The sequence below is a fragment of the Rhinatrema bivittatum genome, chromosome 3, assembly GCF_901001135.1.
Source record: "Rhinatrema bivittatum chromosome 3, aRhiBiv1.1, whole genome shotgun sequence".
Taxonomy (NCBI): Eukaryota; Metazoa; Chordata; class Amphibia; order Gymnophiona; family Rhinatrematidae; genus Rhinatrema; species Rhinatrema bivittatum.
In genome coordinates, this window is record NC_042617.1 from 382,162,145 (window position 1) to 382,181,256 (window position 19,112).

Genomic DNA, 19,112 nt, shown 5'->3' on the forward strand with positions numbered 1-19,112 from the left:
AGGTCTTTCAGATGCAATTTACTAATTGCTCTCCGCCAGCTGAGCTGAAGGGAGATAATAAATTTAAGTTGTAGGTGATGACACTCCCGTGGAACTCCAAACATCTAATAAATAGGATTTGAAAACCTCCAATGAACAAATCCTATAAGACCTGGGAAAGACTATAAATCTCAGTGTTTTTTCCCCTGTGGCATTTTCCAGGTTCTCAGTCTTTCCATGCAAGCCAGCATTATCTGAAAGTAATGAGTTATTAAGTAGCAGTAGAGGAGACGCTCATTCTTGCAAGCCCACAAATATCAAAATTAACTGCAACATATTTTTTGTTGTACAAACACTTGATTAGGATTTTTTTTTGGGTGGATTTGGATTTTTTATTTAATTACACGTCTTTCCAAACATGAGCTCAATGCAAGTTACATTTGAAATACTGTATGTAGGTTCACGTTCCAGAAGGCTTACAATCTAAGGAGGTCATTTACTATGCTATGATATTTTATCTCAGGAGGGGCAAAATATCACAGGGGGGTGGCATTCCTGAGGCCATTTTTCACAAATGGTGCCGGCCACCTCTATCACTGTATATGTCGAGTAGTACAATAGAAACGTTAAGTGGTAATAATGTTTACCATGTGGTAAATGGCCTAATGCGACTTTGTGAATGAGCCCCTATGAAAGAAAATTAGGAAGCTCCCATCGTGGCCTTGTCTCCCAGTAAATATTTACATTTAAATCAATTTAGTTCCTAAAACTAAGCAAACATCAAACAGAACATTACAGCAGTGATGCTTCTGGAGACCAGGAGGGACAGCTAAGAAAAGTATAAATTAGCAAAGTTGTGTAATTTTCCGGACCAGCTGTGTGAGTTTCTGTACATGATCAATAATTTACAAACTTAAACAGATGAAAATAAGTGCACAATGCACTTTCTGTTCACTTGGGAATATAGGAGTTTGAGGTATATTAGCTATGGGAGAAATTATACTTTTAATTCCTACATTTTTACATCTTATAAAAAATGTTTTCTAATAAGTGAGAAAATGTGAGGAATCTAATAATGTACCCATTTTGCATAACTGAAAAACACAAAATCTTTAATAAACATTTAAACCTACATTAAAAAAAAATTAAGAAATCAAGCAAAATAATTCCCTTCAGAAGGAAATGAATACAAGTGTAAATACATTTAGAGAAAGAAATAGGAAAAAAAATAGTTATTTGAGAAAGTAAATCATTTGACATTAAAGTATTTTACCCTATCATAGGGGTGACCAACTCTGGTCCTTAAGAGCCACAAACAGGCCTGGTTTTCAGGATATCCACAAAGAATATGCATGAGATGATTTGCATACAAATGAGGACCAGAACTGCCACTCCAACCCTATGCAAATTTATTTTTAAGCCACCATAGTATCAAAATAACTTACTTTGGCTGTATAGTCAAGATTTATGGTAACTTTTCTAAGTTTTGCATGTGTAAAGGAAAGCACACCATAGACCCAATCAAAATACATATAACTGGTGAGATAAGCAGGCAATTTTCTTAAACAGTGTACACTGTTTAAAACAAAGCAGAAAAAGTAAACTTTTGAAAGCAGAAGTATTAAAAGATATTAAGCAGAGCTAGCCCGCTATAGTTGTTCAATATGTCAGACTGGGGGAGGTATCAGAGTGCAGCCTCTCCTAGTTTGTTGGCGACATGAGTATTCTCTAGGGTGGCTCTAGAGATGTCTTAGACACAGTTATAGATATCTGGAAGGGGGAAAATTGAGGAGTGTTTCCTCATGGTTCTGTGATTTGTGTCATCAATATCGTTTGCTGTATTATGTTTGCTTGTCTGTTATCGGCAAAGTTTCATATTGTGTCTGAGGATCACTCAATAAAAATTGTATTACAAAAAAAAAAAAAGATATTTTTCCCCCATTTTGTAAACCTGGGAAAATACCTAGCACAGCTGAAGCTAGTTAGTTTATTCGTTATTACCTTTTGGACTATGCATTACCTTTGCACTATAAATTTAAAAAATGGAGATCCTGTCCTAATCATCTCTCAACTGAATTCTCCTCTTTGCAAGACATAATCAAGACTTTGATCTGAATAAAAACAAGGTTTACATACCACAGGAAGTATTGATTGCATCACGCAGTTCTGCATATTTCCACTTGCTTAGGTCATGTTTCTTAGAACCGGCAACAGATTTGGTAGCTTGAACCTGAGGACCTCTGTAATTGTAGAAAAGGTACACGATCAATGCAACAAATCTTACCAAAACCACGACAGAATTTAAAAATGCTTCGGATAATTATAGAGGATGGTGGGGTAAGGGGGCACATGAGGCATAACAGGAAAAAGAAATGAAAAAGAGGGACATACTTGGGACAATGGCGGAGGGTGGTGGGAGAGCAGGGTTGAGAGGCTGCGTGAGGGCACGGGGACTAAAAGTATTTGTCTGGGCAATGTGAATGTCTGTGCTCACCCAATGTGGTGGCGTACCAAGAGGATAAGTCTGAATCTGGGCAGACTGGATGGTCAATTGGGTTTTTTTCTGCTGTCATTTACTGTGCTACTATTTCATGTGCCATTAAAGATGTCTAGAAAATGCTACAATTTTTAAAGTTTTACCAGTTATAAATATTACGGTGTTAGGCTACCAAATATGAAAATAGTATTAAAAACAAACTTTTGCTTATGGAAGGGACTTTACTGGTCTAAAAAGCTTACCTTTTACAATATTATCTTTAAAAAGCTATCTAACCACACTGTCAGTATTTTAATTTTATCAACATGACCTTCAAAGCAGAGACTGCATGCTTTTCTTTAAAATTTGATCCTAGTATGCCAGTGTCAACTATGACACTATTCTAGCAGTGATAAGCTCATTATCTCTGGTTACAGTAGCTTGAGAAAATGAAACAGTACAAAGTGATCTATGCATTTTGGTATGTGAGAAATATGGATTACATTTTCATCAGTGTAATTAAATTACCAGAAAGACATTTTCCATTATACAATCTAGATTAATATAGTAATATGTAATGTACAGTATGTTAAAATTAGGTTCTCTCTGCCACACCTATCACTCTCCCTCTTCCACTTCTCCCTTTGTTCTTTTTTTCATTTTCTACCTGATCTTTTCTCTCCAACAAACGTGCACAAACCACATCCCTGGCAGTAAGAAGGTAAGAGCCACAAGGAAACATGGACAGGAAGAGCATTTTTCTTTCCTATACTCTTGCTACTACATCCTCCCATGGCCTAATAATACTGTACATTTACTCTAAAATCAACTGACCAATGGGAGAGTAAACAGGAAGCAGCAGCACAGGACAGAAGCATTTCCTACTCACTCTGTCTCTTGGTTGTTATCACCTTACTGACGGCCATTGAATGGGAGGGTGAATGAGTGCTATGCTGGCATCCATTGCTTGCTTTCTTGGAAAAAAAATGCCGGTATTCACAAGGCAGAATGTATTGGGGTTTCCTTGGTGATGGTGGTGCTGAGGGGGAGTTTGAGAGCCCATAAGGTACATTAAGTCATTGGAGGATAAGGTGCCTGTACTCAGTTCTGGCAAGCACCCCCTGAAAAAATGCCTGCTGGCATCTCCTCTTATATATCGCATGACTCCCTGAGGGGTAAATACTCCACTTTGTGCATCTCTGATCTAAGAGTATCTACCTATCTTACTAGACAAGATGGTAAGGTGCATAGCGGACAATAATTTTTAAATTTACAAGATGAAGGAAGAAAAATAGTTTAGTTTAGGGCAGAACAAATAATTCCAACTGCTAGCTGTAATGTTCATAGTTTATTAAATGCAGTACTTTTGAAATGGAGTAAGGTGAATAATCTGACTTAATAGGTTATTAGCAGGTAGACTTGAGAAAGCCATTGCTTATCCCTGGGAATGAAATAGATCAACTATTTGGGAGCTACCTGATACTTGTGACCTGAACTGGCCACAGGTCACAAGTATCAGACCCAGCATGGCACTTATGTTCTTATGACTTTACTCCTAACAAATTAATGCTGGTATGACATCTCAAAACCCTGTTTGTTTATTCACCCCTTCCAAAGGGCCAAGGCAGGAATACATAACTTATCGAACGGTGTGAATTTCTAACAGCGTTCAATAAGTAACAGTTAAGATTTATAAGGCAAAACGAGTAAGCTGGAAAAAGGAAATCTGAACTAAACTAGTTATTTTACTTTTGAAGGGAATGGATATCCTAATTAATAATGATAAGTAGAGGCAAAATTTTCCTTTAGGTTCATTTGTTTTGTAGCTCACCAAAATTTATTTTGTTCATTTCAAACCAAACAAAATGTATTTGTTCCATTCATTTCCCATTAAAGTCAAAATCGGGAAGTAATACAACCTATTCTGGGCTCCAAAACTGAGGTTTTCTAATGAAACTTTTGGGTTGACATCTTCAGAAGGGGAAAGAGCAAGCCAAGGCACCAAGGCTGTGTCAAAGTGGAACAAAAAGTGTCATGAATAGTCCAAGGCATCAAAATGGTACCATCAGTGACAAGAGTTCTCCAAGGTACCATGAAAGAAACAAAGCAGCAGCAAGAGTGGTAAGAATATCCCATACCTCAAAAAAGGGGCACAGGGCACCAATAGTGGCATAAAAAGCCCAAAGCAGCACGAGAGGGTCAAAGCAATACCAAAAGTGGCATGTACAGCCAAAAGCATCATAAAGAGGAAATAAAGCGGCAAAAGTGAAATAAAACACCCCATGGCAGGGTCAAAGAAGCACAAAGTGTGTCACGAAAAACACAAGGCAACATAAGAGATGCAAAACAACCATCCAAAGTGGCAAGAATATCCCCAGGCTCCAAATGAAGGGCAAAGGGCACCAAAAAATGTGGTACAATGCCTTGGGCAAATCGAAGCTTGAGGAGGCCTGTAGTGCATATCAGACCTGCATCTATATAGGAAATAAGACTAATCAAACTATCGAAAAGTTGGAAGATGGGGAACTTACTTTCGCTGGGCAGAGAAGCCAGAGGAAATCCCTGGAGGATGCCTGATGTAGTTTCCCTATAGCAATTCTATGTACCAAACTAAAGTTAGCCAGATAACTTGCCCTGTATATTCAGCAGAATAAACGTTCCACTGAAATACCAGCCTAAAGTTATCTGGCTACATATAACTGGCTAAATTAAAACCTACCTGGCTATGTTTGAATACAGTTGGTTAAGTTTTTAAATAATCTGCCTTTGTGTGATATCTGGGTAAGTGGCAATCTTGTTTAAAAAAAAAAAAAAGTTTGTCATGGGCCTCCTGGCCTGATTCCCATCCCACCATGACAAATATTAAACCTGCAGCTGGTGAAGATCCTCCTCAAACTGTTCCAAATATATTACAAATCTGCATTTATTGGCATGGCCTTCCAGCCCTCCCTCCCTGGCAGAATCTTAAAAATAATACTGTGCCTCTGTGCCATACCCATTATCCCCTCCAGTCCCTTCATTGCTGTCCAGTTTAAAAAGTAGGGCTGGGATCGCTGAAAGATGCAATCCCAGCTGCTTCCAGTGTAGCTAATGGCAGCTGCACTGGATGTATAAGTTATCAGTATTACTTCTCAGCATACCCTTACTTACATGTATATTTTGAGATTTATAAAATAGCATGTACATGAATATATGCTATTTTAAACACGTATATGCTGATTTTTATGCATGCAATTTTTGAAAATTCACTTTGAGCACCTCTTGTATAGGCCCTAGAATGATAAGCTATAGGCCGGCATATATTTCCTTTTTGGTCTAATTTTTATATATTCCTTTTTTATTTAGACATTAGTAGTTAATACATATTTTTTAGGTAGATCATCTAATCTTGTTTTTCCCATGTCTTCCTTTGAATTCTTCTGACTTCTAGCAAAAGTCCTGGTTTCCTCTGTCCAACTGACCTTTCACTTTTATTGTCTATTATCTTAAGCTTCCTGCTACTTTTCTGCTCTGTGAGATAAGAAAGGAGGGAAAGACTAGCTTTCTTAAGGCAAATGATGGGTTAGAGAGCAATCACAAGCTGAACTGTTAATTGGCTAAATGTTGTAAAACTATTAGAAGTATACGTCAGTGGTCACCAACTCATCAGGGATGGACATTTGAAATTGCAAAAACTGAAAAATAACCTGTTGGTCTTACAAAGTGCTGAATGTGTGACTTTAGCAAGTGAACTGTGTCAAATCCCGGACATCAGAAGCACCAGCTATCAGATGGCAATTAAACTGCTGAATTGATAAAACGTTTCCAGTATCTTGCATTAACAGTGTTGGTATGATGTCATGGCAAGGCTTCTGCTGAATGATTTGGAAAAGTATAAGCAACTAAAAGACATTTGCTGAGAGAACACTTACTCATTCTTGACAGAACTCATTCTTGAAAGAACTTACTAACCAATTCACTTTCACATAACCAGCTGTGCATAACTAACAAGTTACTAAAATACTAGTACAGTTACATCCAGCTGCATGACAGATTCACAGCACTAGTGATAAGACTAACAGCATCACAAAAACAAATGCTGCAGTATCTAGAGTAGCAGCCTCATCAATTTCAGAAACAGAGAAAGAGACCCACATGAGAAAACTTCAGGACATCTGGGAAGAGACAGATAGGCGCTGGCAATTCACATTTTCCAGCTTTTAGGTGAGAAATTTCCATGAAGGGTGGAATTTGTACATTGTTTCCCTATTTTAATGCAGAGCTGATCACACATTTAATAGGCAGCCACACGTTTAAGGAACAGGCTACCAAAAATACCTTATGTTTTCAAGGATATGTTTGATTTAGACTGGGGTCACTGAGATTATAGTACGATGAATTGTTGTTGGCCAGTGACAAGGTTTTAAGTCAGACTGGGGCCACTGAAAATGTTATAATGATAGGTGATTATATATCTTGGCTAGGGATGTGAATCGTTTTTCTGACGACTGAAAGTATCGTACGATATTTTCAAAGTCGTCAGAAATCGGGGGCTCCCCAAAACTGATAGGAAAACCCCACGAAATTGTTCGTGGTGTTCTCTTATCGTTTTGGGGGAGGGTGGGAAAAATGGCACACAGAAACAACCCCTAAACCCATCCTGACCCTTTAAAACAGATCCCTTAGCTTCCCCCACCCTCCCGACCCCCCCCCCAAACTTTTTACAAGTACCTGGTGGTCCACTGGGGGTCCCGGGAGCGATCTCCCGCTCTCGGGCTGTCGGCTGCCACTAATAAAAATGGTGCCAATGGCCCTTTGCCCTTACCATGTGACAGGGTATCCGTGCCATTGGCCGGCCCCAGTCACATGGTAGGAGTAATGGATGGCCGGCGCCATCTTTAAAAGTCAGCGCCTACTTTTCTAATGTGCGCATGGCGCCCGCAAGGGGGGCACCATGCAATCCCCAAATTAGGGGGTCGCAGCTGCTGGTTATGAAGACCGACGCCGGTAAACTCACCTACAGGCAGGTGTTAATAGCTGAGCGATAAATGTGTGTCAGACGCTCATTTATTTTTTTGCATGCGAAGTGAATGAGTAATAGCCTCAATCACATGCATTTGCACGTGATGAGCGCTATTACATTCACTCCGTGACAGACACGGGTTAAATAGGCGCTAATCCCCCTATTGCATTAGGGGGTAGATTAGTACCTATTTAACCTGCGTCAGAGTGCGGGTTATACAGTGCGCTTGGCTAAGCACACTGTATTGCATCGGCCCTAAGGTGTGTAGGGTTTAACTGCTACTCCTGCAAGTTACCCCCCAAGCAGAAATGGTACTCCAAATGTTATCACATTAACCTATTTCTACATTCCCATCCTCTAGCCATTAGGGATCCTCTGTGTTTATTTGACGCCCTTTATAATTTCATAAATTTTGTCTTTTCGTCTTCTGTGAGGACATCCCGTGCATCCACTACCCTTTCCATGAAAAAATATTTTGTAATGTTTTTAAGTTAGGCTTCTGGAGCTTCATATTATGACTCCTAGTTCTTAGCTTCTTTTCCATCTGAAAATGTTTGATTTTTGTTTTGCTTTATTAATACCTTTCAGGTATTTAAAAATCTGTATTACAACCCTCCTCTATCATCTAGTAAAAAAAAAAAATATATATATATATATATAAGGTCATATAAGGTCCTCAAGTCTCATCTCATATGACTTTTAGTGCAAATCCCATTCCATTTTGGTTGCCTTTTTCTGGATGGCTTTTATCTTATTTCTATCTCTTCTGAGATATGATCTCCAGAACCCAACACAATACTCCAAGGGAGGCCTCATCAACAACCTGTACAGGGATATTATCACCTCCTTATTCCTGTTCGTTATGCTTCTCTCTATGTAGTCTAGTATCCCTCTGGCCCAAGTCGTTGCCTTGACACATTGCTTCACTACCTTCAAATCATCAGATATCACCCCAAGGTCACTCTCCCAGCTCATGCACGTCTCCTGACCCCCAACACATACAGCTCCTTTGATTACTATACTTCAAATGCATGACTCTGTACTTCTTGGCATTGATTATTAGCTGCCAAACCTTTGACCACTCATCAAGCTTTTTCATATCACTTCTCATTCTCTCTACTCTTTCAGGGATGTCCATTCTGTATAGATCTTAGAGGCATCCACAAAATAACAAAACTTTCCTTTAAACCCTTCTGCCTTATCATTCACAAAGATATTGAACAGGGCTGGCTCCAGAACACATCCCAGAGATACTCCACTTATCACTCTTCTCTCTTCAGTGAGTTCTATTTACCACTGTCTGCTTCTGTCCATCAGTCAGCCAATTTTTAAACCATTCCACCACTTTGGGAGCCACTCTCAGGATGCCCATTTTCTTCATGAGATTGTATCAAAAGTTTTGCTGAAATCTAAGTAATTCACACCAAATGCTCAACCTTGATCTAATTCTGTAGTCACCCAATCAAAAACATTAATCACATTCACTTGGCACAATCTTACTCTGGTGAAACTATGTTGCCTCAGATCCTGCAGCCCACTGGATTGTGACTAGTTTACTATCATATCCATCAGTAGATCTCCATGAATTTTTCCACCTCTGAAGACAGGCTAATCGGCCTGTAGTTTCCAACCTCTTCTCTGCTACCACTTCTGTGAAGCCAGACTGCAACTACTCTTCTCAAATCTTGTGGCACCACTTTCGTTTCCAAGTTCTCTTAGTACCCTGGGAACTATTTCATCAGGCCCCATGCACTTGCCCACATTCACTTTTGTTGATTCTACCTAAACAGTCTTCTGTAAACAGGGTGGTATCTACCTCATATCCATCTGTAACCTTGCCAACCAAGGCAATAAGGCAGTAAGATTGAATGAAAAGTGAACAAGAACTTTTTTTTGTGATGGGACCAAAGCTTTGGAATTCCTTACCTGAAAGTCTGCGTGCTATTAATAATATCAGTACTTACAAGAAGCAATTAAAGGTCTGTTTAAGCAGGCTTTAAAACTATAAATAGGTGTACAGGTAACTAGATGATGTGAATGAGCCATTGTTTATGTTGATTTTATGTTTAAATATTTGTATATATTGTTGGTTGTACGTATTGATGTAATCCGCCTAGCACAGTGATGATGAACTCCAATCCTCAAGTGCCACGAACAGGCCAGGTTTTCAGGATATCCACAATGAATATGCATAAGATAGATTTGCATACAATAGAGGCAGTGCATGAAAATCTTTCTTATGCATATTTATTGTGGATATCCTGAAAACCTGGCCTGTTTGTGGTACTTGAGGACTAGAATAAACCATCACTGGCCTAGCACGATTGTATCACTATAGGTAGAATATAAACCTTTTTAAATAAATAAACCAGCAGAAGTCCTCCTTCAAGGTCTTCCTTTGTGAATACGCAACTGAAGTATTTATTTCATATTTCTTTTTCCTCATCTTTTCCACACATTAATCCTTTGTTACCAGTTTTGTGAGAGGGGGCTCAGGAATTAGCCTGATGGCATATGATCTGAATTTCTTACTTAGGATCCTTTTTCCTGCCACAGACAGATATAGACCATGTTTATCCAGTATATATAAAAGCTTCTTTACATCAGGTTTTGAGACATGTATTGAAGTTGTCTATATGGCAAGCCTTTCCTCTCCCTTTCCATGAATAGGTAACCCTTCTGAAAAGGCTAAGGTCTTCGCCATGTGTCCAAGCTACTTCCCCAGAGCATGGAACTCTCTCTATACTACAGAGATGCTGTTTCTAGCAAGGTCACTGATCCTCAAATGGATTATAACATCAATTCTATAGTCCTTACTTTCTTCTTTAATTTCATCAACAATATGGTTTCATTTTTGCTAGCTGAGCATCCTGGAAAGCATATAACTATTGTGTGTCCCTCAAAACATGTCTCCAAGTTAGTGCCTTTGCTAACAGTCTCAAAGCAGGAGGAGTTTTTGTTTTTATGACAATATTTTGGGCTTTGTGTTTACACTGAATGTCTTTTTTTTAAATTTCTGATACCATTTAATTTTCTATTTCCTGAGCTTCATCATTTTCCAATGAAAAGGCATTTTGTAAGGGTACCATTTGACGGATGGGTGCTTCCAAATCACATGTCCTACCCCTACTGGAGCCCATATTAACTCATTTACGTCTGGGTTGTTGAACCCTCAAGCAGGAGATGGGGCAGACTTCCTGGCTGCTGTTTATTAGAAAAGGAGCTTCTAATAGCACTTAACTCCTCCTTAGCGCCTTTAATTTTCAGAAACTGTGCTTTAAGAGTCAACTCCTTCTTCATTGTAGAGAGCTGTAGACATATGGGGCATGCTGATCTACTTTAAGACTAAGGCACTAAGGGGGTCATTCATCAAATTGCGTTAGGGACTTACTGTGGGCGTTAGGGCTGCAATAAGGCCATAATGCATGCGATAACACATCACGAGATATGTATGGAAATTGAAAAAATGTAGTCAAATGGGAGGAGTTTGGGCAGAGTTTATGAAAATGAGGGGTGCTTAACGTTGCATGTGATAGAGTAACGAATGCTATCGCAGGATTTAACACCAGAAATAACTACACCTTTTTTCCTGGCGAGGGGAGAGAGGGAGGGGGAGGGAAGGAGAGAGAGAATCTCTGGGGAGGCACACATATTAGGCAACTTTTTATACCACTGTAAGGTGGTATAAACTCTGGGTTTATACCACCATTCTGAACTCAGGGTGAGGTTTTGGTGGTGGGCTAGGTTTTGGGGGGCAGTTTTACATGCACAGTCAGAGGTACAAACAGCACAGTAGACATCAGTGAAGATTTTAAGTGATTTGGAGTGATGAAAGGTACACAAAATGAGATTTTTACAATGTACTCTTGATTTAGTTTGATGCACTCTCTACATAGCTGCTATCAAGCTAGGTCAAGAGTACAATGTACAAATCTCAGGAGGGGGGGGGGTAACTTGCTGGTACAGCGGTTATTACCCTTAGAAGAAGGCAGGGAGATTACTACCCTTAACCAATATGCTTGAGGCTTTTAATGCAACTGCAACATTGCTACCCGCTTAGACAGCAAGGGAAAAGAGGCATTGGATTCAGACGACAACAGAGGGCCCCGATTTCCATGGTCTGGGATACTGATATACAGACACAAGGGAAAAAGTACAGGACTGCTTCTATGGTCAAGTTCATAAGCAAAGCACATCAAGCAGACTGACTGATACATGGTGGTAACCTCCACGGTGTGGCACAGCAGATACTACCATGGGAAGCTTGCTGGGCAGATGAATTATTGGTCCTTTTCTGCTCTCATTTCTATGCTTAAAATTACTCCCACTCTATTTAAGTAGCTGAGTTTATTTATTGCTTTAACTGTGATTTTGTTTTTGCTGTTAATTGTTGGTTTCGGTATAATTTATGATCGCCTGTCTTCAACATGTAATTTAGACTGTACCTTGTTTTGGGCATTCTTGTGGAAATACATAAATAGTACATGAAAAAAATCTGTGAACTTGATAAACTATTTGTCATTTTTGAAGCATAATTGCCTTTGTAAAGCCATTCACATTTTAGTACACTGGCCTCCTATTCTATTGGCAGCTCTAAAACTGCTGGAGTGGTCATTTTGATTAGAAAAGCAGCCCCTCTTAAGGCTAAAAAGTATATGAAGATAACACTACAGAAAGGTCTGGATGGTGACAGGTTTTGTGTTGCCAATGTTTCAAATAAATTCCAAGCTAATGTTATTTCTGAAAACACAGTTAAGATTGTGGAGTTTTCAGACATACCTTTACTGATTGGTGGGGATTTTAATTGCACAATGAATCTTTTGGTAGATAATGTAGATCTGAACCATGGTCCTGAAAGGGTTCCTACTGTAGGACAATGTTAACAATTATTAATAATTTCTCTCTTGCAGATATATGGAAAGAGTTATATTTCTAGATTGAATAGACTACACATGGTATTCACAGATATATAATTTGTACTCATATTTAGACTTCAAATTGTGGGCTACAGTCTAGAATTATGAGTGGAGGAAAAAAAATGAAGAAAATAAATACATTTGTATACAATACGCTGAGAAATTATCCTTTGGATTTTATAAACTGACAGTGAAATTACATTTTATGTTACTGCACAACATTTAAGCCATCATATTTTTAGACAATCCAATGAATAATTATAAATTTCAAGATGCCATCTTCTCTGAAACAGGAACACTTTGAAATAGTACACCTGCAATAGCACCATGCAAGACAAGCTTAATGAGGATTATAAGACTCACAATGCTATTAAAATATTAGCTGTACAGTGCATTAAAGGACTGTTAAGTTTCAGTTCTTATTGTTTACCATTCTTGAATCACTAATTTAATAAGTCCTAAGGCTTTCTTATATAATAACTATCTTTTGAACAGTTGGCAAAGTAGCTGCATTAAAAAAACAAGAATAAACATCTCCAGTAAAACAAGAAATCTTCAAAGACATTAAATTCAAATGAATGGCTCTCTATACAGTGCTACATTTAACTTATTATTCTGTTTGTCTTTAAATGTCCTTCAACAGTGATAAAACCACAGCCATTCTTAGTCCTTAATCTCTTCACATTCACTTGGCACATGCAATAAAAAAATGTGACAAGCCCCAGCATACCAACTCAACAAAACCAATTCTCAACACTGTATGCACTTTCTCATCTTAAATACTGAATAGGTTTCCTCACCTAGTCTGCAAAATGACAAAATATAATAGCCAACCTGCTTTATTACAATGCAAACAACTGAATGGCAGAAACATAGTACATTGAAAGTTTGGTATTTTCCCTGTTTCAATTAAGTAACCAAATTAGACATACAATATTCACATTCTAATACATGGCCTATACATTTACATTATATCTCTTCTTTCATTGACCCCTTAGAATTCACTTCCATATTCTATTTTTATCCTCTCTAACTAATCCTATTCTTATATTATTTGCACACTAGACCTTTGTTTACCTTGTTCAAGGTCCATCTTAAAAGACACTCCAAAAAATATGTTGACCTTTATATGGAGGTTAATATTCCAAACTCGCAAAGAATACCAATAGTGTCCAAATTAATTTTTCTTTTACCAAGAACCTATAAAGTGAATTTATGTACTAGGCTTCATTGACCTTCATAATAGGAGTCATCATATAGCTTAGTTACACTTTAAAACTCAACCTTCTGTTTAATCATTGGTCATTGTTGGTATACTGTTTTTGTTATTTTACTTTTTCAATTTGCAAAATCTCTCATGTGAATATCACCTGTATTGTGCTCTTTAGATTCTCTGAGCAGCAGAGTCTATTGGGCCATTTTATTTGGACAATTCGGCTTTCATATATTAAGCTAAGTAACGTCATTGATATGATTCAGCATTGTAAATTTATAAGAGAACACTTTTTAAACATTCCCAAACTATTCCCGGGTTGGTTTCCCCGGTATCATTGTGGCGCAAATATTCCTGGATCTCCCCAGCAATCTGACTCTGAAACCCTCTGTCTTCCAACAATGAGTCATTGAGCCTCCAAAAACGTTGGCCTTTATCATAATTTTGAAATTGTAATTTAAACCAAATGGGAGCATGGTCAGACCAAGCTATTGGTTCAATGTCCTCCGAGCGTACTACATTTATTCTAGTTTTGTCTATCAAAAAGATATCTAACCGGGAGAATGAATCGTGAGGGTGCGAATAAAAGGAATAGCAACGGGAACTCGGGTAACGGACTCGCCACACGTCGATCCCCGATAAAGGAAATTAAATTTTTAAGGACCTGTCTAGTTCGGGCGGAATCCAAGCTAGACCCCACAGAGTTCTCAATGCGTGGGTTGAGCGTTGTATTGAAATCACCACCTAAGATCATACTCCCCTCCATTTTGTCAGCTATTACATTGTAAAAGGAGGTATAAAAGGCCTCTTTTTTTGTGAGGTAGGGCCGTAGACAGTAGTTAGTGTCAGCTTCCCTCCCCAATTTCACGTTCAAGAGTAGGTAGCGCCCATTGGGATCCGAGTATGAGTTTAGCAATTCGAAATGAAGATCTTTATGGATTAGAATGCCAACACCTGCGTATTTTGCGGCTGTCATTGCTGCTGCCCAAAATTGATGCGGGTATTTATCAGATCTCATTAATCCCTCATACCTCTTTCACAGATGTGCTTCCTGGAGGTATATCACATCAGCATTTAAACAGCCCAGCTCTTGAAAAAGTAGCCTTCTCTTATGTCCCGTATTCAAACCCTTAACATTAAGGGATACAAATTTTACTGTAGTCATGGTACTACTGTGCCCTCTCCCTCAAGCTGATGATATCTAATGCTGTGATCCCCTTCCTGAATGTTGTGTTCATATGCTGGCCAGTCCTGATATCTAAACATTTTTCTGAATGTCCCCCTTCGACAGTGATGCGTATGCAAAATATGAGCAGTATGCCTTCTTTTCCTCGCCCTGTAACAACATTCACAAGTGTAACGACTACAAACCCTTCCCCTCCCCCCCCCCCCCCCATCCCTCCTAGCCATCTGGGAAAGAGCGAACATTCCCAGTAATAAGTGGAGGAAGATCCCATGCTGGTGTACGGAGCCCCCTATCCCCAGAGGTAGCGGAAAGTAACCATCCATGTAGCTCAGATTAAGCTCCACATGGTAACATACCAAACAAACTCTGACCTTCAGTAGGTCCATTAAACAGTCTCCCTTAAACCTTAATAGTACCCTCTAAGGAGATGACTACAAGTGAGTATTAGGACCGGTAGAAGTGTCCCCCGGAGGACCGGCTTATTCAAGTGGATGCGGTGTCCTTGGGCTCATCTTCTGTGTTCCTCCTGAGCCTATGGCCTCCTTTAGATACTCACTGCCAGCGTGGGGTATCGTGTCTAGGAACTGCAGTTGCAGTGTTGAGGGGGGCGGGTAGCTCCACAACCAAGCCCACTTCCCGCAAGGCCTGCACTGCTTCGTCCATCATGCGAGTCCTATAGGATTTCCCTTCCAGCTGAAACCACAGGCCAAAGGGGAAGAGCCATCGGTACTTAGCTTTCGCAGCAGTCAGTACTGTAGTGATAGGTTTAAAAGACAGTCTTCTTCCGCAGTGTTGAAGCCGCATGATCCGCGTAGACGGCTATATCATTCTCCTCCCAGCGCCAGATTCTTTGTTTCCTTGCCACTGATGCTATTTTCTCCTTGTAGGCATAGGAATGAAAACAGACTATTATATCACGGGGTTTATGCCCTATCCGGGGGCCCGAGAGCAATGCGCTCAATTCAATCTGCGAGCTGGGCTGACATACGTCACTGGCCGGATCTGCCTCTCTCAAAATCATGCTGCAAATGTTTTGGATTATGGACAGGCAGTTTGCATAATCCTCTCTCTCTCTGGCACACCCTTGAATCGCAGGTTGCAGCGCCTGGTCCAGTTCTCCAGGTCCTCAAGCTTGTCTGCCATGTCATTTTGAGTGGACTGCACATCTTTCAGGCCTTGTTGCTGAAGTTTCCACTTTTCCTCATGGTCATCCAGGCCAACATCTGCCTCATCGATCCTGCGGCCTAAGTCAGTGCAATCATCGCATATTTCTTGAGAGTAGCTGTGATTTCTGATTTAAAAGTCTTAATGTCCTGTCTCAGTTCGCAGAACCAGGAATGCAGTTTGGCATGCGAAGGGGGCTCCAGGTCAGATCTCCTTGCATCTCCCCCACTATCTCCCGAATCCTCCTTGTCGGCTTCTGCTGCCATCTTGTGTCCCTTGGGGTCGAAATCTTCTCCGTTTTTGCTATAGGAGAATTTTTTAAAGTCTACCTTTTTTTTGTTCGCCGCCATGTGCAGGGAGGTTTCCGCTGCCGATAGCGTCGTAGTTAACGGCGTTGCGCTTGGGTGGTCTCGCTAAATTCTCCTTTAAAACTCCGGTGACCGCAGAGCCTCGCGTTTAGTGAAGCAGCATGGGAAGTGACGTCACTTCCTCCTATTATTGAGATTTGACTAACTCTGTCTGGAAAAGGGAGAATAGAAATAAGGCAATCTAGCGAGTTTATCAGTTGTGAGGTAAAAAGCAGTTTCCTATTAATATAAAGGGCTTATTTGAATGCACATTTAAGAACCTGCAAATGATAGCCTCTTTCCAAAAATCTGGACATCATCGCCACAGAATGCAATATAAAATTAGCTTGAGATGAGCATAAGTGGCATTATCTGAAAAATTGGCCCACCAGGATATTATGCCAGAGTGCACGTGGATGAGGGCTGTTATAGGACAGTAAAGTGTTCTGCTCTGTAGGTTTGCAGAAAATGAATGTAGAAAAATGTCCTTCATTCACCATAAGCAGTGTGTCCATAAAATCTGCTTCCAAGCAAAGTAGATATTATTCAAATTGTAAATTAGGGTCACAGCTGTTTAGCTAGTCTAAAAATGTGAAAAACTGGATATCTGTATCTGTTCGGATGAGGAAGACATTATCAATATAGCAAAACCAAGGTGGAATAAAGTTCCAAAAAGGAGATGGATAGAACCAAGAGACTTTTTTCCTTTTGAATGACTCTGATACTATATTTGCCTGGTTTCTTACTGGCTAATTTGAATCACTTTTCTTTTTTTTTTTGTGACAAAGTTTTTTGATTGGAGAAATCTAGACTTATGATCCCGTTCATTCATTCTAAGCTTCTTATATGATTGATTTATTTTTGACCATGTGACTTCATATCTTCATGAGCTTTTGTTGTCATTTAATTGGATTACTCTTACCATTTGCTCTGAGACCTACTTGACCTGTCTGGCTTCTGTGTTTTGGAACAATTTTTGAGTTTTAGATAAGTTCTGGTTTGTTTTTTTTCAAAGTTTCTTGTAAGAGCTAATGTAAATGAAGAAATTCACTTTGTTGGGTATATATTCAATGTCTTATCTCTGTTGTATCTGCTTGGATATGTTAATTGCTTTGTCTTCACAGTTATTATTTCATTTTATCTTTGTACAGTTGAAACCTGTGCCTTTTATGTCCCTCCCAATGCAGCCTACAAGTGAAACACAGGACCATGTCGGGAGGACTCACTCCTTTTGCAAACTGTTGTACTATAAGTTTTGAATAAAGCATTCCTGAATGATTTCAGAACTTTTGGCAGAAAATGTTCAAGTTTACTCTACACATCTTTCCTACTTATTTTGTACTTGAGTGTGTGGTCCTTTGCTCCATTCTTCCTTTTGCCTTTGTTCTCAATTATGTCATATTCAGACTGTTTGGCTATGTTCGAAACCTAGAAAAATCAATATGCCACTGCAACAGCGATAATGGCTATAATACAACAAATCAAGAGCGTCAGCTCAATCGCTGGAATGTTGAAACTTCTCTAATCGTTTTTCAATAAAGTTTAATGTGAATAATTTTTAGGAAAAATTTTTTTAATTGGATTCTTCAAATAAAATACTTTATGACACCTACTCTAAGTGGATATATATTGAAGTATTGCTTTTGAATTTAATGAATTTATAAATATAAATGTGAATATAAATATGAAGGAATTGGGGGGAAGTTTCATATAAGTTCGTAGGTGTCTCCGCACCACGAGTGTGTGGTATTATAATCATTAACGATCCCCCGCCTCCTATGTGAATTTTTTTTAAAAATATTTTTGTACTAGAGATTCCTTCACCTCTGTGAGCCTCTTCCGTTTGGTGAGCACCCGGTAAATTAATTTATATACCTTAACGGTATTTAATGCCAAGAATTCAATTATCTGTATGAGTGTTATAAGCTTTAAAAGAGTAGAATTCAGACTTCCCTTTAAGATGTCAGTTGGTTATATTGTCCGGATTTAAATGATGGTCCCGACACAGCCGATCCGTGTTTCAGACTGAATGTCTTTCCTCAGGGGCGTGGAACGTTGTAATGCAACCAACTTTTGAGGAATCTGGATGAACTCCGTTTGAAGAATGCTCTGTCTTGGCTCTAAAATGGTGTTGCTCTGGCTCCGTCTCCGGAAGAGTGGTTAGTGCGTTATACTGAACCCTTTTTATATGTCAGCAAGGGAGCAAAAATTGACCAATGATCATATGTTAATTTTCTGACGTCATCACGCCGGAATAGTACTAGCTAAAACTGCTCTCCGACCTGACAGGAAACAGGGTCTATATACTCGCGTGAGGCACCCTCACATATCGCGATCAGTGGCGTATGAATGCCTATAACAAATATCGCTGGAAGATAGCTGCGGTACCACAAGGCATGTATTTATAACAGAGAGTTCCAATTTAAATCATCATTCATTCCCCGAGGGGCTGATGTCTTTAAGGTGAAGATCCAAAATGCTTCTCGCTGATTGAGGAGAGCCCTGTCGTCCCCGCCTCTGGGTGGGGTTTCAAGATGTTCCAAGATTGTCCATTTCAAGTCAGTGATCTTATGTCCCTTATCTGTCAGGTGTTGCACCATAGGTGCCGTCAGCTTTGCTGTATTGAATCTGGACTTATGCTCACCTAATCTCACCTTAACTGGTCTCGAGGTACGGCCTATATACAGCTGTGGACACGGACAGATGATAACGTAAACTACGTTACTAGATAAACAGTTGGTATTGTGTTTACGCCAAACTTTATATCCTGAAACAGGATCTTCCCATTCTATACCTTGAATGGTTTGGCCACACCATGCACAATTACCA

At 39.4% G+C, this 19,112-nt stretch overlaps 1 protein-coding gene across 7 annotated transcripts in view; it reads right to left on the reverse strand.

Moving 5' to 3' along the window:
• MYO6 (myosin VI) overlaps positions 1-19,112 on the reverse strand; it is a 527,529-nt gene that overhangs the window by 40,928 nt on the left and 467,489 nt on the right. For all 7 annotated transcript variants that reach the window (XM_029595584.1, XM_029595582.1, XM_029595583.1 and 4 more), the window contains one exon: positions 2,116-2,219. In XM_029595584.1, the coding sequence (XP_029451444.1) occupies positions 2,116-2,219 (104 nt within the window). The remainder of the gene's footprint in view (positions 1-2,115; positions 2,220-19,112) is intronic.